We start from the raw sequence: 26,523 nt of genomic DNA, 5'->3' as shown, positions 1-26,523 counted from the left end.
TATATATGATAAAAAACATGATCAAAAACTTTGTTTTAACTGTCAGCGGTGACACGCTTTCAGTGAGATCTCGTGCATGCGAGAGGTCGAGAACGAGCAGGAAGACGTGATTCGTTAAAAAAAGGGTTTGTTTTTTTTCCATTGGTCAAAGTTATTACAGATTTACAGCTGCTACAGTTGACAGATTTTCTTCCTTTTTTTTTTTTTAAAGCACATAACATCTTAATTTCTGTCAGGACATAAAGACAATTTCAACCAAAAACTTAAAAAGTGTATCTGGAGAAAATCGCCTACCCTAGCTTTAAATGTACAGTGTTTAGCTCGCGCTCTGGGTCCAATTAGTAACATCAAAATCACATAAAACATGCAATTGATGATGATTTTTTGCCTGACAAAAACACCACTTCAAGAGTTTAGTCATTTATTTTCATGTATTTATTTTCATTAATTCTATGTTCATTAATCAAGTGACAAATTCTGCCGCTCTGGGCAAGTTGCTTAGGTTTCATGAAAGGTGCCGAGAAAAGCCATTTTGTTCCATTTTGCATCCAAATAAAGTCTTTTTTTTTTTAAACAGTATTTTAGTTTATTCTTTCTTCACTCCATCCATTTAATACAGATGTATTAAACATTCTAGATGTTCGGCCTCACAATAGAATTGCTCAGATTTCCCCCCCATTCAAATCCATTTAATCCTAAAGAGCAGTGTACTTCCACAAAATGAAAAGTTTGATGAATTATTAACATGAAACACAGTCTGGATGCACAATGTATAGTCTTGAATAACACTCATATGGTACTTATTCAGAAATGAATGTTAAAACCTTCACAAGCAATATGAAATTACGTTATGGCATAAATAATTGAATTTAGTTTTAGGTGCTGCATTATTCTACTGAGACACTACCTTTTATTTTAGTTAACTTTACGAAAGTTTGTGGCAAATGCAATTTACTTTAGGTGTTCCATATCAGAGCACAGCAGCAATGTGAGGAATCCACAATAGAAAATGTATATTACTCCAATTAAACATGCTGTAGCACAAACCTTTAAAAGGTATAATGAATACTTCAATATTTTTTATCACAGCAATTTCTGGCAGGTTCATCTTTTAACCAAAAGGAGAGAATAGGAGCACAGATTAACAATAAAAATTGTGCTGGAAAGGTAATCAATAAAGACCTTGATTTCTTTGAACATACTTGACTAACACAGGGGGATTGAGTGCAGATGAAATGGTGTAGAGAGGGAGGCGTCGGGTGAGCAGATGAAGGCTATTTTTTAGTGGGTTTAAAGGTCACTCTCTCCGTAGAGGGCAGTGGAGAAAGCAGTGTAGTCTAGTGCCCCCGGTGGTGCTCCATGGCCCTTGTAAGGTGGCATCCTGGAAATGCAATACTCTGCTTGTTCAGGAGGAAGCTCTCTTCTTAGCTCCTCCACCAGGATGTAAGGCTGTGGGGATGGAAAGAAAGCAGTTTTTAGACCACATTATATAAAGACCGCACTATATTTGGAATATAATAATGCAATTACTTTAAAAATCTACTTCAATAGTACACTTATTTTGTTTTATTTAAAAGCATATGCCACCAGCTCATCTTAAAATACAATAACTTTGCTTTGTTTCACAGTAAATCAACAAATAAAAACATTTTATGAGCTGAATTTTGTGAAAAACGGCAATACTAGGCTGAAAGAGGTCTGTGAGCCAGCAGTTTGACACCCAGGACGTGGACTAATGTTACAATTACAAAACACATTATACTACTCAAACACACACGGACACATACCTTGTCCGTTGCCAAGATCCGGAAGGACGCCACAACCTGCTCTGCAGTGTCTGTATCAGCAGTTTCTCTGGTCATAAAGTCGATGAAGGACTGGAAGGAGACCAGTCCGGTTGCACTGGGGTCAACCAGCATCATTATACGGGCAAACTCCACCTCTCCCTGGAAAGAGAAAGAATTGTGGCTAGTACGTCCCTTTAATATAAAATTACTTAACAAGTCCCTCTACATATACATTAAACCTCATACCAAATCATAGCCCATTGAGATGAGACAGGCTCTGAAATCATCCGTTTCCATCGCCCCATTCTTCTTCTGAAACCAGAAAAGCAAAGAAGAGGATAGCATGATGAAAACAACGTGCTGAATCTTAAATACCAATATTTGGGACATTTTGCACACAAGTACAAGATCGTGTCCAAAGGCAGGGTGAAATTAAACCACACTACTGTAAAACACTGGTGTGCTTGTGACAAAAGGCTTCAGTTTCCAGTTTTACTGACTTCTTTCAAAAGTGCCATTGCAGTTGTTAAAGCAACATTCTGCTATTTATTTTGTCAGAGCCATTGACGCGTGTAAGCAAAGTAATTCTGTTTTCTTCCATGTCAGATAAGACAATAAGAACATGTGTTGTGACTCACAATGGTGTAAAACTTATAGAGTGTGTAAAAAGTCTAAAGGTAAGACAAATAAAAGGGAGCTGTACCCTGTCAAAGTGGTTGAAAGAGGATCTGAATTCATTCATCTGCTGCTGGCTGATGCCCTTGGCATCCCGGGTCAGAATGTGTGTCTCAATTTCGTTGATGGTTCGGGCAATAGTTGTGAGAAGCAGTTCCCAGCCAACACGGAGATGCTGTCGGTAATAAATATGAATAATGACATACATATGAGTAATAAAAAATGTAACAGTGCAATTCTAAAATGCATTGAATCCCTTAGAGAATTTCCCACTGGCATTTACCTCCATTGAGTAGTTGGTGTGTTTGTTATCGAACACGAGTGACTCCTGGATCAGTTGGTGGTCTCCCTCCAACTTGTCGATGTTGGGTTTGTAAGCCACGATGACATGCTCACACTGCTTCAGCTGGGTCATCTGGTCCTCCAAGGTTCCTCCAATCGCCAAAGAACAGCGGCCAATTTCCTGTATGGGTAATGCACCCAATACTTAGTTTTTAATCTATTGATCTAACTATCTAGAAGCACATTTATTTGACTTCATTTTATTGGACATAAAAGTGCCGATGAGGTGCAGATGTCATACCTCCATCCTGGTCTGGATCCAAGGCCCAATGAGATTAGCCTGAGCAGCAAACTGCCGTCTCAGTCTTTCATGAGAATGCTGGCGTGCCATTTCTTCCTGCAGGGCGCTGTCCCTCTGAGGAACCAGCTTCTTCACCTGGAAATGTAATTACAAAATGATTTACAAATGACAAACAAGAGGATTTAAAAGATATTATGATGATCTGAGACCTTATTAACTCATTGAGTGCCAATTACATCTATAGACGTTATTTGGTTTAGTAACGTGGAGTGCCATCCACGTCTTAAGACGTGAATTGTATTTTTCTTATATCATGATGTAGTGACCAACTGGTGCCATGTAGGTGGCAGCAGTGCACCTTTGGATGAGAGATCACCCGCGATGGACAGATCTCAGAGGAAGATGGCACTACGGGAGTTGATGCTGAAGTTCCCAGCAGCTCACACTCGACTAGAGCATGTGTAGAACCTAAGTGGACAATTGAGTGTTGCGATGATGAGAGAAAACAATTAAAAAAAAAAAAAAAAAAAAAAACAGGGCAAGAGGTGAGACTGCATGTCCGGGAGAATGATGATGTTGTGGGGAGAATGACGGGGGAGAGACCTGGAGGTATGCCAGTGTCAACTCTGACACTGATAGCAAAATAATAATAATGTTGCCATCAAAAGCCCGGTCTCAGTTTTGTTTTTGTAGTTTTATAGAAGGAAACCAATGTTGAGGTGTCCCTAAAGCAAAAAAAAAAATGCTTCAAAGTCACTAATTTTTTTCAGAAAAAGGCTTTTTTTTCTCAGCTTTTTGTCACAAACTGGCGATTTGTGTGAAACTTGCCTCTATTCAACTGCTGATTACAGAACGAAAAAGAGAGCTTCATCAATGCTTGTTAAGAAATGTTCTTAATTCACTGCATATGTTCGTTAACATAATTACCTTATCCCACTTGTTAAGAAGCTCTTCAGTTGTGATGGTGCTATAGGGGTTGAGAATGTTTGCCTTAATCCCGTAGCTCTGGGAAATTTTCTGCACCTCATTGTGGATTCCCAGGATAGCCTGTCTCTCTGCATCCGCCTCAGGTAGAGTCGCTTTGAACTGCTCATGAGCAGCAATTAAACTCTGCAAAGACATTTTACATAAATATGAGATTTGTTCATTTATTTTCATAATTTAGGTAGTTATTGAATACAAATATTAGATAACCCCCCCAAGTCTATTTTTTTTACAATGTAGTACACACTGTTATCTCACCTGGACTTCTTCTATGGTATGCACAATGAACATATCCTGTAGGTCCTCCATAGCTCCTTCCATCCAGTTATTGAAAGGTGCCGACCTCTTGGCAAACTCAAGAAACAGCTGATCAATAGTTTCCAGCAACTTATCTGTACGCTGAAATGATCAAGAGGCAAAAAACTAAATAAAATGCTTATCCTTATGAATTCCAATTCAGTAACCAGAAAACATGTTGTCCTTTTTCATATAAAACTTTTACACAAGCCTTTCTAATATGTCAGTAACTTTAACGCTTTTGTCGTTAATGTCGTTCTTTTGATCCGTTTCGCTTGTTGCCCTTTTCAGGTCAGGGTGATGATTCGTGGCACACAAACATTCCACTGTCCCCGTCATTCAGTCGTAATCTTTGGCACATTTCCCAGACCCTCACACATATTCAGATCTGGAACCACAAGCATGGATCAGAGGAAGTGGCACATGGGCTTCAGGCCAGTAGCTTCCAGGACTGGCACATCTATTTCACCTCTACCCTTCAATGTGAGGTCAGGGATCCAGTTCCCTCTTCTCATCAATCAACTGTCTCTGCATTGTTCTAGCCATTCACAGATGTCATAAGCCTTGGCAATGACTTTGATTAACTACCTTCAGATGCCATTTTGGGAACATTAGGGACCAAATATTACCTTGAAATTTAACAGAACAAAAATGTCTTTCCCCACCCACCAGAATGTTGAATTTGCATTTTATTTTAACAATGAACTTACCTCTAATGCTTCTCTCCTTTTTTGCGTTAGGGTTCCCAACTTATCCCACAGGTCACAAATGCTCTGGCAACGCATGTTCACACTGGCAACATCATGATAGTCCAGCTCACTACGAAAAAAGATATTCAGAAATTAAGCTTCATTGACATTTCACCTGAAAAGCACAACCTTAAAACTGACAAATGTAGGAGATGTGCAGTTTTGTTTACTTAAAGCTGATATCCAAAGTTTGACAAATCTATGTTTATGTACTTCATTCTTTTAAAATGCAAAAAAAACCTAACTAGTTTTTGACTGTGGTCCACTGCCAATGGTCATTCATATACATTAAAGCATATAAGTCCTGCCTGCGTCCTATAGACCCCTATGCAAATGCAAGAAAGCGCCAGCTTCGCGCAGCAAATGGACTTCAATTTCCTGGAGCGGGCCACTGTCAAAGTGAATGCGCGTGCACCATCACAAATAGGTATCACTGTGCAGCATAGCGACATGGAGCACTCCAAATTTCCAGTTACTCATTCCACAATTACAAACGTATATAAAACTACTAAAAAAAAAAAAAAAAGCCTGTGAATCAAGATTTTTGTGATCACAACAGAATTTATCTCGGTGCTGCTTCTAAAAGCATTTGGTGATATTTCTCAAAGGTGAACATGTTTTAATCAAAAGTTACAGCACTAACAAGTGTAGTTATGTGACTATTTTGCAATGCGCGTGCATAAAGAGGCGTAGCTTCTGGTAGATTGGCAGAGGAGGAAACAGAGCTGTCGAGGGCAGGACGTCGAGAAACTCCAGATAGCAGCTTTAATAGCTAAAGTTGCCACACATTGGCCAGAAAACAGATAGTATCCCTATACACACACTTTAAAAAAAGTTCTACAGTCCCCCAGTGCAAAATAAAAGTTACAATTGGCCAAAACTCAATGTGCAACGAAATATTTTACAAGTTATTTGAGTGTGAAGAAAAGCAGCCAGTCTCACCCCGCCCACTGTCATGACATTCAGTTTAGGAACCAAGATAGGATATGATGTTCACACAAACATGGTTTTTAAGACTTTATTTTTCACATGAGTAATTTCCAACATAAGTCAAAACGCCAAAAAGCATAAGCTACACAGCCAATATTTCATAGTTTGATGCTGTTTCAAAGTTTAGGCAAAAGCTTGGCGCTGCTGGAAATAGTTACCGGAAGCCACTGGGCTAGCGGGGTTAGAGTTTTCATATTGAGCTTCTTTCCAGGAATCTTGGCCAGACTCGAAGGCTCCCCGGAAGTGGGACATGGTGCCAGGGGGAAGCTGACCAAAAACGAAAAGCTGGTGCATGTTTGGCATAGGTGGCCCTGGGTATGGTCTTGGTGGCAGAAAGGAGGACCCTTGAACTGGAAAGTTCCTAGGTGCCGACTGCACACTTCTGTCTTCAGTTTCCGTTCGCTTCTTTCCATGCTCAAAGACCGTTTGAAAGTTACTAAATTCACCAGGCTGGAAGGCAAAGCTGGGAAAGGGTGGGAAGTCTGGAAACGGTGAAAAGGATGGCTGACTGCCTACCTCCTCAGTTTGTGTCTCAGTATTGCCATGCTCAAAGTCTCTCTCAAAACGATCAAGTTCACCTGGCACAAACTCAGGTTGGGGATAAACAGGGTTTACTGGAGGTGGAGGGAGGAAAGGGGCAGGCTGAGATGTTCCAGAAGCTAAGCGGTAGTTGGATGGTTCCTCCACAGCTGGGCCTGGTCTGCCTTCCCTAAAGCTGGGATAGCTTCCCTGGTCAGAGTTGTAATCAGGTAACGGCTCATACATGTATGAAGCAGCAGGTTGGTCCTGATCTTGAGGCACTTGAGGAAAATGTGAAGGTAACTCTTGGTTACCAGGATGTACAAAACCATAAGGTCTGTGCTGCCCCCAAACTAAAAGGGAGACATTTTCAATCAGCAAAGCAAAAAAGAAGTCTGGAAAAATCATCAGTAGATGAAAAATGTCAAATACTTTACCTTTCTTTGAGGGCAGACAATGAATATTCCAGGCCAACAGCACAATGATGAGCAACTGGCTGCAAAAATAAATGAACGAGAAAATTATTATAACAAACCAAGTCAAAATTTTAAAAAGCAAATAAAACAAGTCAGTCCAACTTTTTTTGTCTCATACCTTAGAGAAAACCAAGGAGCCATTTTGTTGGTCAGCTGAAATGTTGTCTTCATCTTTCGGGAAGTAGGTTAAATATGGAGCAGGAGATATGGAAGCAGTGTTTGTCCAATCACAGACTGAGAAGCTAATGGTCCACAGGTGTCCATCATTGACTGCTGATTATAAGTCAGCATGGATCTGAACTACTCTCATACCCCCAGTCCTCACAGCAAATGCACAGTGAGCTTGGTGTTTTCTGTGGCTCAATCACAGACGCCAGTAGATAACAACAAGACAAGCGGAAATTATGCAGGGACAGGTTTAAGCGCCAATCTTATCTGGAAGCCTTTCTCTTTTTCTTTTTTTAGGCATCAAAGAATAGAAGCAACTTGTCCAATTTTCATAAAAACTAAAGCAAAAAACATTCATAGTACAGAAGGGACTGCTATGTTGCCATATTGTATTCAGTTTGAGTTCTTTAAAATTCATACTTTAGGCATAGAATACAAACACAATTTTTTTCCCCCAAAAAAATCACAATAAAATGCGCAATCCAGATCCGATTCAGATTGAATTTAGTGGAGATTACGAGTGTTTTGGTGTTTCGTTTTATAAAATTCTGATGTCAGAAGTCGTCAGCTGGATGTGGCAACCTTGTGAACCTGCTTGTCTCCCATCATTACAGCACTCACCCATGCAGATACACATTATCTACAACAAAATATGATTACAGGGAAAGAAAAAAAAAAAAATCTTTTCCCCTTTGCTATTCCATTCCCTATTGGTCTCTATGATATAATCACAAATGTGTGCTAAGGGTGTGCATACTTCAGTTCCTGTGCAATAGCAGCAATCTGCTCCACTCTGTCCTGGTGGGCTGCTAAGTCACTTTCAAAGGCCTCGTGCTTTCGGAGCATTGCTCGGATTTCTGTCAGGGTGGCTGTTTCATAGTCTTTTAGGGACAGGACCAGTTCTTTACCTGCACATTAAATAAGAGAAAGAGAAAGAAAAAAAAAAAAGTTTGGTTTGCTGTCCACACACAGGCTTATTTGGTCATTGCAGATGCAGAGGGCAACCTGCTGCAGTCTGCCTCTGGCTGATTGCTTTGGACAGGCTCTGAAAATGTCCATTATATCTCATTAGGAGGAAAGCTAAACAAACTCTAGGCCTAAATAAACAAATACTGAATACAAGCTTGGAAGCATGAATACAGATGAAAGAAAATCAACAAAGAATGAATGAGTAAAAACAAACAGATGACTATGCAGATATGAAGTGGAATGAAGAACTGACCGCTTGCCCAGTTCTCGTGATTGGTGGCTTTTTGGCGAAACTTTTCAGCCAGGTGGTCAAGCCTCTCAAGTCTTCGGATCTCAGTGAGGAGCCATTCTTCATAGCCTTTCTCCGCCTGCTCCAGGCCCTGCCATGCCCCAGCTATATCCTGTGAACGATAGTGCTTTAGCTTCAACAAAACAAGTTATTTGGCTTCTATTTTACATCACTGTAGCCAGGGGCGTACCACCACATTTTGCTCCCTGGGTGAGGACTGACTGTAAGTTATGTACACTTTTTTTTTTTTGCCTGGAAAATATACTAGTATTCTTGCATTATTATATAAGCTTTCTTTTTACTTCACAATAACCTATTGACTCCATATCCATTGCTTGTATTTCATAAATCAGGGGTGGAAAGTAACAAATTACATTTACTCTCGTTACTGTAACTGAGTAGCTTTTTGTGTACTTCAACTTTTTTTGAGTACGGTCTAAAATCTGTGCAAAAATTTTTTTTAACCAACCATTAAAAATGAAAGATCGCTTTGAGGTGTGACTTACAGACACCATTTTTCCCTCAGATGGCATGAAGGCAGGGCGATTACTGATTCGCAACTTGGTTTGCAGGGTGTTGAAGTTAATCTCCAGCTGGCACTTTTCCTGCACTTTAGGAGGCTTGTGTTGGCGCCTGTAGTCCCTGAAGTCCTCCAGCTTCCTCTGCATCTCCGCCATGGTCTTCTCTGGGGTTCGATTCTCCAGCCAAGGAGTGGTGCGACGGATCCACTCCAGCAGCTGGGATGCATGAACACAGAATGGGATAAGTGGAGCCAAAAAAAAAAAAAAAAAAAAAAAACGAGGTTCTGCTTTGAGACAAGACCGATGAATGATTAATTTTTGTAGCAGATGGGCCACGGATTTTCACAGCAAAAAAAAAACCCTTATATAATCAGGAAAGGGCATTTCTAAACTTAACTCAGCACTTTATTTCTTTTTCAAGGTTTGTGAAGTGGTGTCTTTGCTGTAGAGGTTGTAGTATCCATGTTTCTAAAGGGGACTATACCTCACTGGCCAGTCTCTCATACTCCTCCATCATTTTCTCGTTCTCCTGGTTCACTCCAAGCACTTTACAAATCCTGTTTGCAGCCGTCTCTGCCTAAAACACAAATGAAATGCAATCAAGAAAGTAAATGCTCATCCTTTTCATCCCATTACCAATATCCTCATTACATATTAGCAAAACACTCTGCCATGGCGGATTTAAACTTCATTTCTGCCAATTTGCTACAGAAAGGATTGTCACTGTAAAAAACTAAATCAAAAACAGACAAATGTATTGCACATTCATTTCGCAAAATAAAAATTAAAAAAAAAGTACTTTAAGACATAATAAGACAGGGGTGTCAAATTCATTTTAGGTTAGGGTGCAATTACAGAGTATTTTGATTTTAAGTGGGCTGCAGTTTTTGGGGCAAGAAAAATGAACAACTTCAACATTATTATGACCGAGTTTTCATTTCCACATATCAATGATATCTGAAGTTATATGAAAAGGAGCAGGTGGCTCAGAAAATGAATGAATGGGTATAAATTATTTATACAATATCCAAGCAATTAATGGTAGACATCAGTCCCAGCAGGGTCTTCACTTAAAAAAAAAGTCTAATATAGAGGAATTCTGTGGGCCAATCAGAAAAATGTGAAGTTCTTTTGACAATTTGTGATTAAAATGTGCAAATTTCTGTAAATATTGTAGAGTTTTATTAAATTTGTGACTTTGGAGGCACTGAAGTATCAACAACTGAATTATTTTTTCACTTTTATTTAACCAGGAAAGTCTCATTGAGATTAATAACCTCCTTTTCAAGAGAGTCCTGTAGACACTTAGGTCTAGAGGGCTTGCTCAAGGTCACACAGGGGATTTGAACCTGCAACCCTTCAGTTTCAAGTCCACTTCTGTAACCACTTTTCAGCAAAAACACTAGCACTTTTATCATTCATGTGCCCTAGTTTGCACTTTCACTTATAATAATATTTAAAGTATGTAAGGCACAGACATTATCTAAGCAATAAGTGACAGATTTCAGTCTCGGTAGGATCTTAAATTTCCTTGATTTTTTTACCAATTTTTATTTAATTTGGGGAAATTTTGGGAAATAATTTAAGAAAAATTATCGAAAAAATTAAGAGTACTTAAAACAATTTCAATTTAAAAATGTCTGCCATTGTGTGATATAGGCGTTGGAAAATTATTAGCCCTAAAAAAAAAAAAAGTAGTTTCATTGAAAGTGTGTAGTTGAAGGTACTAAGATATCTACAACTGAATTATTTGGTGATTTACACAAAGAGTCATGTTTTCGCTGTCATTTTTCACTTTCTCCTGCAGGCCGAATTGGGAGATTTAAAGGGCCGGATTTGGCCCCCGGGTCTTGAGTTTGACACGTGTGCTCTAAGGTGATATTTTCATCCTTTGTCGGTACCTGCTCGGCTCCGGCAAACGCATGGTAAAAACAGGACATGTAGGTCATAATGGCTCGCTCGTCAGGCTTAGGGGTGTTGATGATGTCTGTGATGTAAAAGAAAGATTTATTACATTATTTATTCATTATTTATTTATTGCAACCTCCCTTACTGCTTCTACTCTGTAAACCATTACCTTCTGCATCCAGCATTTTGGGAATGTCCAGGTGTTTCTCAGCGATGTCAAAAGCCAGGTTCAGGTTCCCCAGAGGATCATCCTAAATACAGACACATCGTTCTACATCACTGCACACCAATGCTGGACTTAAAATGCCATTGTGTTGATCTTCATGCCATTAAGGGGGACACGTTACACTCCCAACTCGTATCCTCCACATGCAGATTTAATGTCACTGAGAAGTTTATGAATTAAGCAAAAGTATTCACAGAATCCTCAAATCGGCAGACACGACACTTGAGTTGTCGGTGAAGTGGTGCAGATTTAGCACGCTGAGGTCAAAAGATTTCTATAAAACAAAAACTCATTACTGTTTAATTGGAGAAAACATTTTTTTTTGCTATACATAAATAGATTCTGGGATGACTGATGGCAGATGAAGACAAATGAACACATTTCTTTATGAGAAAACCACTTTTGTGATAAATACTGATAATTAGACATGTAAAATGGGAAATAATTTGTTACTTATTTTGAGTGTGATCCTTGTTGTTTGTTGTTTTTGTATATTTCTGGACTAATTTGGGGGAAGTTTATGAAGTCGTTTTGTATGTTTTTGTGTTTTTACAATCGTTCTGAGTGTGTTTTTATTTCATTTTTTTCTGTCATGTGTCAAATAAACTTCCTTAATTACAATGTTTGTGGGATTCATGTTGATAACTGAACAAAAGCTAACCTCCCTCTTGTGTTAGCTTTCTGTTAGCACCTCCTATGCTAACAGGTGCTAAATCAGCTGTAAAATACACTAAAACAAATAACTATCATCTAAATTCTTTCTTATCTATTAAGGTTACCTTGTTAGGCTTCCTAATCAATGAAAATATAGGTTTTAATATTTTTGGTGTGGGTGTCTGAGCCTTTTTTGTGTCAGTATACCCATCAATTTAATTGCTTTTAAATGGTAAAATGTGGGAAAGCTTGATGTGAAACATATTTTTGTGAAATACATAAGTGTAGAACTGTACATAGAACCGTAACATGGTTCTCCAGTTTTGTATTAAACTATAATTGACAATTTTTATAGAATTTTCAGGGCAATTACAATTACAAAGTCAATTATCTAAACTCGGTTACAATTTGATCACGACTACAACAGCAACGGATTTTTAAAATTACAATTTTAATTATAATTAGGCCATATTTGTAATTACGCAGGCCCTGACCCTGCCCACGATATATGTTCTTGTTAACATTAAGTCAACAGAGACTCATTTCCTGCCAAATGGCCAGTCAGTGAGCGCACAGTGGGAAACTGGGATCATGCAATCACACTCCTACTATTTTCTCTATCCCAGTTTCTATAAAGGAGGGGGTAGTCGACTACATGACAGGGCCAGCTGCACACAGCGCAAACAAGATGGATGAGTGGATGGACAGGGCAGTGATCTGATGGGGTGGAGGACATACTGGACACAGGGCAGGGATGAATGAAAGGATACCCCTATGCCTTCTGTTTGGATACGTGTGTGTGTGTGTGTGTGTCTCACTGGGGCTCAGAGCTGCTAACACTGTGAGCTTAAAAAACCCATTCACCTGGAGCCAGATTCAACAGCTGCCTGCAGCAAAACACAACTGTCTCCTGGCAGCACAAACGCAACTGAAAAAAAGTCTGATTTTGGCAGTGTGTGTGAATACAAATGTCAAAGACTGAAAAAGTGAGAAAGTGCCCGTGGGATGATGTACTATTCTCTATATTGTGTGTGTGTGAATGAGTGTGAATCATGAGCTCTGCCTTGGATAACCTCTACAGTTTATTAAAACAGACCATGCCTTCGTAGCAACGCTTCAGTTTTGACCGATAAATGTCACAGTTATCACTTCATGGCAACGGTGGACTGGGACAGAAATTCAGCCCTGGCATTTTCTGTCTAGACCAACCCACTACATTATCAGACGCCGCTATTAAGTCAGTAATTAATTATTATTATAATTTCCCCCACAAAGCCATAAAAGGGGGAAACTTTTCAACCCCTTTGTACCTATTTCCTTTGGCCATTTTGCAACTTCCTTTGTCCCATTTTTGCCCATTTTCAAAAATTTCTGACACTTTTTTCAGACTTTAGCTACCTTTTGCCAATAAATACCAATTTATTCCTATTTTTTGTCCATTTTTGCAAGTTTTTTTAAGACACTTTTATCCTATTTTTGTCCTTTTTAAAAACATTTTTGCCACTTTTCATCCCAGCTAACTTTTGCCCAATAAATACCACTTGTTATTTCATTTTTTCCCCTACATTTTGCCTCTTTTAATTCCACATTTTTGCCCTTTTTCTGTATTGTTTGTCACGTTTTGCTCATTAAAGCTACCTTTTGCCATTCCATACCACCTGGTTCCTCTTTATTTGCCAATTTTTTGGCCACTCGACTGCTTTTGGACCATTTTAGTCACTTTTCACTCGTTTCTTGCCACGATTTTGCCACTTTTGGCCACCTGTTATCATATCTACCTCCACTAGCTTGTCAAAAAAAAAAAAATTTAATGTAGCGGACCGGACCGGCCTACTTCGGGTCGACAGCCCAACGGGATGATACCCGGTATGCCAGATGGTCAGTTCACCAATGCTTCACGGTCATCTTTTGGACTTTTATGAGCACAGTTTCTAACTGGGGAACACGATGTGACAGCATTGACAATAGCAGAGGTAAAATTAAGCTTCAACTCTACAGGGACTGGGCTCGTGTTTCTTCCACTATTCCAGGGTCAGCTCTGTGTCACTCCGCTAAGCTTTGTGCTAAAAAGTGAGCAAGTGGGTGAGTGAGTAAGTGCATGTGTTTCCAAAATAAATGAAAATGTCACTCTCCGTATTCAGCCATGATGCTCCTAAATTCACATTATCGAGCCACGTCTGAGGTGAGCTCCACTAGAGCTCACGAATACATGACACAGTCATTTCCTAGAGCGTCAACATTTTCACAAAGGCGTAAAGCAGAGAATAGAAGCTTCGATCATAGCGGGGCTACAAAAATGTGATTGAATGACTAATGTGAGCATTAATACAAGCCGGAAAACACACACTTTGTGTTTTTAAATTCTTTTCGTAGATTTTCTCGTAAATATGGCACATTTTTGTTGTCTTTTTGTGCATTTTTCAAGTCATTATGTGTTTTTGTTGTTTTTTTTTCAGTTCTCATTGTCATTTTGTGTATTTTGTTGTTTCTGTTGTCATTTTGTGTGTTTAAGTGGTTATTTGGTGTGTCTTTGTTGTCATGTTGTGTGTTTTATGACTAATCTTTGGAATTGTTTTTTTATTTTTTGTGTCAATGTTACTTTTTTTTTTTAAACTTTTCTTGACATCTTGTGCATTTTACTGTCGTTTTCTGTGTTTCTGGAGTTTTGTGTATTATGTTGTTCTTCGTATAACTTCCAACTTCATGAATTACAATTTTGTTTTGGGGGCCGCACGTAATGGGCCAGGTGTAAAGAGTACTGATATATCCTATTCAAGTAGAAGTACTGTTACTCGATTTAAATTGTACTCAAGTACAAATAAATCATACATAAAATACTCAAATACAAGTAAAAATTGGCTCAGTTAAATAGTACTCAAAGTAAAAGTTACAGTTACTTTCACCCCCCGCATTTATTTTTAGTAATAAATCTTGCTATGGTTCCCTTGCATACAGTAAACATCTCATGTATAAAATTAAAAAGGTAGTGACTAAATCTTGCACAATTTATTTTCCACAAATACATCTGTGTCAAATAAAACTATTTTTTAAATAAAATAACACATATGAATTAAATGCAAAATAAAAAAAATTATCAGGCAAAGCTGTTCTGGCGCATTGCATTATGTTTAATCAGATTGGTCGGCTGTGATGTGATGCATTTGTTTGTTGTCTGGTCTTTTCATTTTTTGTAGTTTCACAATGTCTGTTGATTATTTTAAAACACAAAATAATAGTTTACTTCGTATGGTTGTGTGTAGAAATGTAACAAATGACTTTAGTTCTTTTAAAATGTACTTAAGTACAAGTAAAATGACTGATTTAGAAAAATACTCAAAAAAGTACCCATAAAAGCAAGTCAATTAGAGTAACGTGAGAACTTCTGCATTTTCATTTTCCTCTCTAAAACGTTTCGAGTAAAACTTTGCAGAAATTCTCTCCAGATAGAATCACAATTACAATTTTTTTGTCATAAATCCAACGAGGGCTTTGCAGCAGAAAAGAACGGAGCCCGAAATATTCCTGAAGCAGCCGTGGCTTTTCCATCTGGCGCAGACAGACAGTCCCTGCCTGTGTGAGAGGGGAGCTATGATTTATTTGTGAGTTGCTTGACAAACACTGGAGGACTGTCAGCTGCTGTGAGCTCTCACTGCAAACAAGCAGAGAATAAGAAGCTCACTGAGGCCCTCACCTGTTTGCTCACCAGCACTGAGAAGTGTGGACGAGCAGCACGGCGGAACATTTTAAGGGTGTGCATTTCTCCTTTGGAAAACACTTTGCGCACGAAAAAACAATAATAAATAAATCAAAACTTAAGGGAAAAAACGACTTTTTAGTGAAATTCTGTGTTAAATTCATCACTTCAACAGCAGAGCTCACTAAAATTGATTAAAAAAAATTACATTTTGGGTGTTTTATATGCTGTGAGATGCGTAAAAAATTGAAGATGCAAGGTACTGTTTTATTGTTATTTCTTGATAATTTATTTTTTTCTATTTTAAACTGTTTTTAAGTTGTCATTTACATAATCAAAATAAATGAATAAATCAAATAACTAATAGGCTGATTATACCTATCTCTAGCGTTGTCTTTAAATGTAAATTGAACTGAATGGAATTTAATACTATTGTTGGTATTTTGCTTTGTATTCTTGTATATCTAAAGTTATTGATTATTAGTTAGTAATATTGTGTATTTCTAGAAGCAATATGATGAAAATTGTATGATTTCTTTCTTCTTCCCACTCCCTTTTGAGCAGACGTACTATTGCAATTAAAAGTGTACATAGATCTTGTCTATTATTTTTGAACATCTCTGATTGTTTTTCTATGTTGGAGTTTCCTTGTACACAAATATATATGTATATATATTTTTGTTCCTTTTGTTTTCTTGATCCTGCTCGAAAAAACCAAATAAACGAAAAACAATTCAAACACTTTCCATATGAAGTCGGTCTACTCAAAAACACCTTTTCATATTGAATATTATGTATTTACGTCATAGAAAGCCCAAAACAGGAGCCTTCCCACATCAAGCAACTAATTTAATGCACATTGTTGACACCTCATCACATTAAATAAGGGTGAAAACAAGGCAAATGCACGGAGCAGTGTAAATATGTGACTAAGTATAGGGAGTGATATGATAAGAAACTTAAGTCAGAAAGGGAATCAGTGAGTTAAAAAGGATAAGAGAGTTAGAAACACCTTCTAGACTGTTTTTCATCGCTAACAAAGACGTGCTCCTGCTGTGTGTCATTTCATCAGGTCACGTGGTGGCTTAAGGATTGCATGTGTGTGTGTGTGTGTGTGTTAGTGTGTGAGGAGGAAACACAGCATCCCAGTTATGGGTGGAATCAACAGACACCTTGTTGAGCTTAGAGTAGTCGAGGAGGTCAGGCCTGTGTCTGTGAATCAGAGCGCAGAACGCCAGGCCGTCCTTCCAGCTTCACCAGCCAATGAGCAGAGAGAACCCACAGGTCAGTTGGAGGAGGTTAGAATCTAGCATTGCATATTATTATTTCAATATTGCTACATTTTACTGGTGCATAAGGTGATGATAATATATCTGATGTCTCCTGCTTTAAAGCTGCTGCAAATAAAAATGTTTCATTAGATAAAGACGTAGCCTGTGTTCAAAATCGCACACTAACGTACCACTGATACTAAGTCAAAATGAGTATGTAGTGCGTTAACGTAGGATGTATACTATATTGGGACATTTTTTTAAGTATGCACGGTGGGCGCACTAGTCATACTTAACCGTCCCATGATGCATTGCGAGCGGGATGTAAAATCGTCCTGGGACCGGCTTTAAGCTAAAAATCAAACATCTCCTTTTCAAAACAAAAGCATCTCTTCTTGTCTTCCATTAGTTTTTTAATGTTTTTGTAAATAAGGCTCATGTTTTGAAGTTAATCAGGAGTTTTGTTTGTAGCCCAATGGCGGGTCTGTGAAAATTTCCAAAATGTCAGCATGAAGTGTGTTTCCGCGAGTTTTATGAATCAAATGAGCACATGTTGATATTCTACTTGGTCACTTTCTCACTTAAAATGTTTTCAGAACTTTCAAATATGGAGAATCAACAGAGATATTTAGCCTCAGTGTGCTTCAGGTTGTTGTTATGGTAGGTTCCAAATGCATCTTGGGAAACTTGGAAGTATACTTCAGTGTGAACGGTCACCATACTCATCATACTAATAGTATACAGCAGACAGTATATACTCATTGAGTGTGTAGTGTTTAGTAAATTATTATGCGATTTCAAACACAGCCGTAGTGTTGACCTCAAAGATCAATAAATCGAAGATCATTGCTCATAATGAAGATACAAAAGAAAAGTTGGAGATGAATACAAACTGGAAAACAAAGTGGTACTTATATTTTTCAAGCAAATGATCTTTGATTTATTGATCTCTGAGGACTACACTATGTCTTTATCTGATGAAAAAAAGTAAGTAATTAAATAATAATCATGTTGAAAAGACATAACTGTATAAATAGGCCATAACTAATATCAAGGTGTTAACTGACGCTATGATAAACAATGTGATTATTAGGTTCCAGGTACCTGACGTGGAAGTTCTGGACATTGACGTTCCTGTAGGGGGCAGTTTTTCTCTGACACCACAGAAGAAGACCTTCCTTGGCGGATGTTTCTAAGTGGAAAAAATTGAATTTAAAAATCCAGAGTTTGTGTAGTTACACAAAACCAATTGATCGTGAAAAGCAATAAGTTCATGATTTGTTTATATCCCACCTTCCACAGAAATGTCCTGAATTGCAAAGCGGAGGATGATAGTCCAGATCATTCCCAGAGTCATCTTTACATTCCCGTCCACAATTTCTGAAACCCAAAATGTTAGAGAAGACATGCCACTAAAAAAAAGACATATTTTATGTATGTATTAGGGCTGGGGCAGTATACCGGTTCATACCCAATACCGGTATATATTTTTGTTATGATATGAATTTTTAATATACCGTTGTACCGGTGTATTTGATTACACAACTTTCGGAATGCTACGCTGCTCCACGTTTCAGACTGGACCCTTTTCAAGCTGCACTTCTAAATAGGAAGGTAGTAGCGCTCTGTTGTTAGTTGTGGTGTAAATCAAACGTGTAAATGGATAAGAAAGACACAACTGAAAGCTCTGAAGCTGCATGTGCGCATGAGCCTGCGTGCGCATGCCTCTGCTACAGGAGAGCAACACTCACGGACACGGAGGCACGGTTAGCTTAGCATGTCAGCAGTTCGACAGTAATACACAAAAAAAGAGAGCAAAGGATCGCAATTTATAATTCCTATAATGCGGAAATAAGTCGTGGTGGAGCTGCAAACAAAACGCTACCTTATTCAACATAAGAAACCACCACACCACTGAGTATGCAGCATTTAAAGCTAGAAATCAAGCTAATGCTAAAGCTAAGCTAAGCTAGTGCAACCAAGACCAATACAAGTTTGCTGTTGCAAACTTGTATTAGTACTAGCGCGGAATTATTTTACAATATTCACTCATTATGACAGTAAGATAGACCATCCTAAGTCAATCTACTGCAGTAATTCCTCTTTAAACCAGTAGAAAATGCCGTGAACACCTGATTACGCATGAAAATAAAATACTGTCATATACCGTGGAACCGTTAGAATTCAGAAAAATACCGTGATAAATATTTTTGGTCATACCACCCAGCTCTAATGTGTATAATACTTTAAAAGCTTGTTGCTGAATTACCTTCAGCTCCAATGGAGACCAGTTTTACACCTTTACTGGTGATGTAGTCAAGAGCTTTGTTGACGTTAGCGATCTTATGAAACCGCATTTTCCCTCTGTCTGGTTTGGGCAACCTTTCTCCTGCATGTAGATTATCAGGAAATAGATATGTTTGTAAAACTCCATAAAAATGTGAAAATGGACCAGTGGTATCGTGTGTTACTCTCACCTGAGATAACCTCCAGAAGCAGCATGAGTTTCAACCCATTCCTGAAGTCCTCCTCGATGTTTTCTATCTGAGTTCCAGCTTTCCTCAGATGGGAGTTACACCAAGCTGTGAAGGTCTAAAGCAGAGATGGAGACACTTTTATCACATGGAGGGCCACAAAACTGTGATTGTCTAATCCGAGGGCCACATTACTGACTGAGAGGGAGATTTTCAATCATATTATTGTAGATTTAATGTTTTTACTGCTAATTTTAATGTTTTTATTGGTTTTTTAAACTGTTAAATGTTTTCTGTTGCACTTTTTAATCATGTAAAGCACATTGAATTGCCTTGTGTATTAAATGTGCCATACAAATATGTTTGCGTTGCCTTAACTTCATGTAAGAATTTAGAATAATGACCAATCTGAGCAATAATAGAGGAAAGAACAAAGGGTTTTGTGAATTTTTAATGTCATTTATTTGTTTTTGTGTATTTTTAAATCATTTTTTGTGGTGTTTTTTTTTTTTTTTGTTACTTATTTTGAGTATATTTTTTTCTTGGTATATTTTTGTTGTCTTTTTGTGTATTTTTGGAGTAATTTGGGAAGTTTATGAAGTCATTTTGTGTGTGTGTTTTGCTATTGTGTGTATTTTTTATTTCATTTTTATTTTTCTCTGTCATGTGTCAGAGAAAACTTCCTTAAATACAATTTTTGGGGGATTCACAAAATTAGATCGAGGGCCACATGTGGCCCCCTGGCCTAAAGTGAGAAACATAGCTTTTCATTTAGCTTTTATAAATATTCACTATTTATGCTCCTAATCTGTGGAACAAACTCCCAGAAATTCAAGGTTAAAGACATTTATACTCAACACTGCTTTTAATTCAACAGTCACTATTTCATTTGTTATTATCCTGTTTTATTGATTGATATTGTTTGACACGTTTCAATTTTCCTGTTTGTTTCATGTAAAGCACTTTGAATTGTCCTGTACATGAAAAGTGCTTAACAATTTAACTTGACTTGACTCACAAGACCAAGATAATCTCATGAATTTAACATTTTTACTTAGTGTCAACATTTAATAACAAACATTAACACTATAATATTATATTTGTCTGGAGTAAACCTAAACAAATCGGCGTTAACATTTGCGATCAGTGTTATACACGGAGGTCAATCCCTCGTGTCACATTTCAACTTTTCCTACCGCAGGCACACACTGACCAAAAATACAGTAAATCAAGTAAAGACAGGCTCATTGTCGTTCTCCTATTTTTATAAAGTCTCTCAATAGCCATCAGCACTCAGCACGGTGAGGATGAAAGCCTGGGGCCACATTCCTGTCGATATAAGGTGTTAAATTTAGACCTCTCTGCCGTGGCTCACGATAAGAAAGAGCGAGAGGAAAAAACGTCAGAGCGTCTCGACGTGTCAACATGAGTGAAGATGTCACGTGGTTTCCCTCTCACGTCACTTTCTCTCGCTTCTTATCCACTTCTAATATGACATGGTGATATGGCGATATGCTGCTACGAGGAGATAATTTAAAATATTTAAAATTATTTAAGAATGAAGAGGAGGTTCGGTCACAGGGTCATAAATGTTGACCTTTCAGATAATAAAAAAAAAAGTTTGAAGTTTGAAAAGACAGGGATTAGATTGATTTAAAATCGATTTATTTTGCTACTGAAACTTCAATAAAACTTAAATTAAATTAAAAGGCCTAAATTCAATGTTTAATTGAGGTGCGGTTATAATGTAAATTAAAATCATCATAAAAATAAAGAAGGGTTTAGGTCAGAGGTGGTCTAATGGTTAGGGACACAGGCTTGTAACCTGAGAGTCATTGGTTCAAATCCACTGTTGAGCAAGTCCCGTAACTTCTTCCAGCTTGTCAATGCAAATAAGAACTTGTTCTCAATGGTTTATTTGGTTAAATTAATTTAAATAATACTTATTTTTATGAAGGTTGGGGTCTACTTAGTGTATTAAATGTGCTTTTCAGAGATCACAGGTTCAAGCCTCTCTGCAGCCACTCTACCTGTAAAGTTTGCATGTTCTCCCTGACTATGCATGTGTTCACACTAAGGGTGCAAGAAAAAAAAAAAAACGATTCAGGCAATATATTGCAATATTTCATTGCGTGATTATCATATCAATCCAAAAATTTTTTAAAATAGATTTTTTTTAATCATGTTTTTAACAAAAACATGTCAACATCTGAATTGCACGTGCACGCCCGGTCACTAGGTGTCAGTGAACCACATAGGACCTTGTTAAATAACCTCAATTAATAGCTTGGAATTTTTTTTTTTTTTTTTTTCAAGAATGTAAGAACTTAACAGAATCAGAATCTGTTGTTGAAGCAAAAGTTCAACGTTTGTGAAAAACGTAATTTGACAGTTTGATAAACATACATACATTCTCTCAATTTAAAAAAACAAATAAATCAATTGTATTTCACACCATTTTGTACTTGTAATGGCACGTTCACACCAAACGCATCAAAAGCATCAGGTTTATATACACAATATATGGTGGACGCGCTTCTTGAAGCGTCGAGGGATCCCGCAGCGCCTCCTGTGTAGCGCGTTTTGAAGCTTTACGCGCGGCGGACGCTGCGTGTTTGGAGATTTCAAGCTTTTGATGCGTGTCCTGTGCCTCCAACGTGGCCGAGTTGGGATTGTTGAACTTTTGGCTGGAATCACGGCGCGTCGACCAATCAGGACTTTTCTAGAACAGTGACGTAGTGACGCATTTCGTGACAGAACTGCAGGACCCGGATGACAACAGGAAGCCAACACAACTATGCTGTGCTTGCTCCAAGCTGCATAACCCAGCGGACTATTACTATCGAGACAGGAATAGAAAGGACCTTGCTTGGAGTAGGATTAGTGAGGAGGTCGGTGTCTCGGGTAAGTTATTTAAACTTTTCACCAACAACGGAGAAGCCCCTCCCCAAAACGCGATCAACGCACTCTCGGTGACAAGCGTCTGATTCAATGAGCACAAGCGTCCAACTAGGGGCGTTAGGCGCGATTTTGACACCCAAAAAGCGTCCGGTGTGAACGCAGCATAAAGGTGAAATGTGTAATTACTAATATTGTGATACATTGTAATATATATCGTATTGTTTAGTATCGGGATATATTGTATCGTGACACGCAAATCGTGAATCGTATCATCATATTCATGGCAATGCATTGCACACCCCTAGTTCAAACCAGTGATAGTTGATTGTGGGATTTAAAGTGTATTTAAAATCTTCTTGTATGTGGATGTTTCCGCTTGTATTGAACCTTGTTCTCAGCATTAACAGATTTTTTTTTTTTTACTTTCCAACTTTATTTGAAGAAATCCAACTGCAAATCAGTGATTAACCTTCACCATTCCTTATTGCTGCTAAAAGACATGCAGTGTAACACCATTATTCTACTGCCCTCCATTAGTTCCTTCTGCCATTTCTCGTACCCCAAATCAATGTTTTAGTGAATATTGGAGTCTTTTGTCCTTGATATTGTTTCGGTTTGTGATTTTTTTTTTTACTAATGCACCAGGAAATTTAGACTCCAGAAAAAGTTTATTATTATTCATATAAACTCATCACTGTAGAGGCAGGACTGATGACATCATCACTGAGTCCATCGACTCAGGAGGTAGGGCGTGGGGGTGGGGCAAACCCTTGAAACTAAGCAGCAGCCATGTTGAAACTCTCAGGTTAGCCGGATCCTGATCCACAGATATATTTGAGGAACACACACACACAGACAGACAGACAGGGATTCCTTGCTTTTATAGAGATATAGTTGATCCTATACCTGAGTTTTAGCCAGTGCATGAAACTTTATTTGCCTTCTGACAGCAAATGGTGAAGCCAAACTTCATGTTGTATAAGTATATTTTACTGAAGGCATTAATACTAAAAGGCACGCTCTAAAGTTTGCTTCTATGTATACAGCAAAGTAATATTTAATAAGGGGGGGGGGGGTATATTGTGTGTGACCTGACCCCAGTGTCCTCAGTGGAATTGGGGACCTGCTGGTCCTCTAATTCTGACCCAGTCCCAGGACTTCAGAGCTCATTTGCCCATTGCACCGTTCCTGCATTGCCTACTGCACCTTCTACCCTCTCAGTGACGAGTGGTGCTAAAAATATTTATGAATCACATCCAGAGACAAGCCAGCCAAAGGCATCATACATCAGTCAGTCACAGCACGGCATGGACTGATGTATTCAGGGCTTCACTCTGGCTTGGTAGGATGGAAAAACTTCTCAATAAACTTATTCTACATCCCTTATCCCATTTTATACATATTTATATTGACCAAACTGCTTTTAGACTTTCAGACTGTCTGAATCGCATGTGACATGAATAAGCAATGCAGTGTTCCCTGATTTATTTGATAAATTGCAGGTAACACAGTGAAAAAGGTTCTATGTAAAATATGTCACTTTAATATCCACTAAATGAGAGCTTCTGGTGTTTGGTGTTCCTCATAACAACACGTTGATAGGCTCTCATTTAGAAAAAGTGACTCTTTGTGAGACTAACCAAACACACCGTAGTTCCATAACCCTTAAATGACAGTATGAGGCCTGTCTGAAAGCTCTATCAGGTGTGATTACTTGGAAAAAGTTGAATGCAGTGACAAAGAACTTTTAACTGAGCATTTGCTGAATGCAAATTCTAATCTGAAGAAATTTAAACACAGTAAAATAGTGACATATGTGAGTGTGGATAAAATGTTGCTACCTTGTGTTACTAAGAATACACACTTTTGTCATCCTCTCTGGGGGTCACAGAGGAAACACAGTGGATGGCCTATAGTTAAGCTGCAGATAGCTGTAGTCTAAGGGCCTGATCCATCTTTTAAAGCTCTAAAACCAACCAAGGGAGTGGGAGGTCGCGGCTATATCCAGTGGAGCTGGGAGTGGGACAATATTCCCTGCCTGGTTTCTATAAACAAAAGAATTCCACACCAAGGACACTGGATTAACCTACTATAATGCCTTTTGGTCCCGGGTTTAAATTTAGTCGCAGCGTCCATTCTAATCCCAAGAGCGTCATCATGTGTTTGAAGCATCTGTTGACAGGGCCGCATTCCGAGCGTATCAGCACAAGCAGCAGCCTGGAGAGCCACTGCAAGGCCCAGCTATTGTTAGCTGGAACTCACCACATCCAAGTCTGCCCTGAGGACTGAGAGAGTCAAGCTACGCAAAGAAAAAAGATGGATGTTCAAGTTCCTTTTTACAAATATGACGAACTAAAACAAAGGAGAAGACATTTTGGCTTCAGCATATTGACAAACACAGAGAAATTGGCACTAATAAAAGTAACTATGTATCTCTAAGAACAAGAACAACCTTATGAAGAAACCATAATAGAAACAATGAGGGTGGTAACAGGCCCCCCTTTTTGTCACGGCACCAAAATGGAGATCCCCAAACAGGGGTATGTGTACCCTTTGGGGCACTTGAAAACATTCAAGGGGTAGCAACATGGACACATTTATAAATTAGATTGAAAAAAAATGGTACGTGGGGACCGGACAAGTTTTCTACAAACCAACAATAACTTTTGAAAGATTGATGAAACAGATTATAGATAAAACATCATTGAAATGGTCTACACTGCTCGTACATACATAGAAACAATATGTAATATGAAGGGGGTACTAATGATATAATGAGGGGGTACACATTATTTTCACAAAACAACTAAAAACTACATTATGGTTTAAAATACACTCCTTAAATTAACAATGATTAAATAAAAAAACATTAGTCACATTCTGCCCTGTGTAAAGTAGTCCTAGGTTGGGATGTGATGAATGGAGTGATCCAAAGACCATATATATTGGTCCTCTGTCTCTTTTGGTATTGCAAAGAAACATAAAATCTGCATTTAAAAAAGAAAAAGAAAAGAATGGCTGCATGACATTAAACCAGTCTATGAGGTGAAATTGCGTCAAAAACAGTGGTTTTTCATACTGTCAGACACATTAAGGGAGGTTGTGATATTATTTGCATTTTGGGTGAATGTGAACACAAATAAATTCTGAGAAAATCTGTTTTTGTGGAGTATAAAGGAGTTTTATTTTGAAATGATTGGATATCGCCAGTATTTTACCAAAAGTGTGAGGTCAACTCTTGATGATTAATAATAATAATAATAATAATAATAATAATTATTATTATTATTATTATTATTATTATTATTATTATTATTATTATTATTGGGATTGCATGATCTCACTGTCTCATCATTCCTTTCTCCAAGCTTGACACCGTGCGTAAAAGTGACGGCGGTCTTTACGCACAACAATCCCGTTAAAGTGAAATTTCTTTTACATACTTTTCTCTGCTGTTGCTCCCAGGCTGGGTCCAGCAGCATGTCCCTGTCCCATTCTTCTTCCTGCGTCATGTACACTTCTTCATAGCCGTTGTCGTAGTGCACCGTGGTCTCCATCTGGGTCATCGTCATCATCTTTGCCCTCTGACTTCAACACTTCCGTAAGGGAGAAGAAAAAACAACCGCGATTTCTTGTTGGTAATGGAGAGATATGATGAGGATTGTCTGCTCTCTGACTTTCTCTTTTTCCCCTTTCTCACGCACGCCCTTGTCCTCCCGACCTGACACAAGTCTGGTCCCGGTTACCACAGAAGAACAACTGACAGTGTCATTACGTACCAGGCTGTCACGTGACGCCCCCTCCCAACACCACCACCACAGACAACAACTGCAGGCAGGGGTGTTTCTTTCTCCTCCTTTCATTAGGTCAGTGGTTCTCAACCTTGGGGTCACGAGACACTGGATGGGGGTCACCAGAGGTCTTTAAGAAACTTTTTTTTTTTTTTTTTTTCTTTTCAATAACTTATTTTGATTCAATATTTGCTTATTTTTACACTTTTTCTGAAACTATAAGCCAAACTTGCCATATTTTAACCTATTTTCATTACTTTTTCTTGCCATAGTTTTGCTCCTTTTATTGCATTTTTGCTACATTACTCCCATTTCTGTCACTTCTCCATCAAAGTTCAATGTCTTTTCTGCTATTTTTTCAACCTTTAAGATATTTTCAGTACTCATAAACAATTTCCACCACTTTCCCATTAAATGTTGCATATGTTGACCCATTATTGTCATTTTTAACTTTTTTTTCATCTTTTAACCACATTCATGATTTGTAATGCCCCTTATTTGTCACTAAACTAATTATTCCTACCAATTGTTCCAATATTGACACATTTTTTGTCCATTTGGGCCACACTAATTTGCAACTTTAACCGATTTCTGCAG

At 38.2% G+C, this 26,523-nt stretch overlaps 1 protein-coding gene across 1 annotated transcript; it reads right to left on the bottom strand.

Moving 5' to 3' along the window:
* Window positions 1-407: 407 nt before the first annotated feature.
* actn2b (actinin, alpha 2b) lies at window positions 408-25,913 on the bottom strand. The gene is made up of 21 exons (XM_028468176.1): window positions 25,579-25,913; window positions 19,238-19,352; window positions 19,030-19,149; window positions 18,054-18,140; window positions 17,865-17,952; window positions 16,662-16,740; window positions 11,085-11,166; window positions 10,909-10,994; window positions 9,492-9,584; window positions 8,993-9,223; window positions 8,451-8,598; window positions 7,986-8,136; window positions 5,037-5,145; window positions 4,288-4,428; window positions 3,973-4,155; window positions 3,046-3,180; window positions 2,746-2,925; window positions 2,491-2,637; window positions 2,034-2,099; window positions 1,788-1,946; window positions 408-1,449 (listed from the first exon to the last, which is right to left on the bottom strand). The coding sequence occupies exons 1-21, from the start codon at window positions 25,708-25,710 to the stop codon at window positions 1,291-1,293; spliced, it is 2,691 nt and encodes an 896-aa protein (XP_028323977.1). The 5' UTR covers window positions 25,711-25,913; the 3' UTR covers window positions 408-1,290.
* Between the last annotated feature and the right edge of the window lie 610 nt (window positions 25,914-26,523).

Source organism: Gouania willdenowi, chromosome 15 (assembly GCF_900634775.1).
Source record: "Gouania willdenowi chromosome 15, fGouWil2.1, whole genome shotgun sequence".
Lineage (NCBI taxonomy): Eukaryota > Metazoa > Chordata > Actinopteri > Blenniiformes > Gobiesocidae > Gouania > Gouania willdenowi.
The sequence above is the reverse complement of the archived record's forward strand: the minus strand, read 5'-3'. Positions and strand labels throughout refer to the sequence as shown.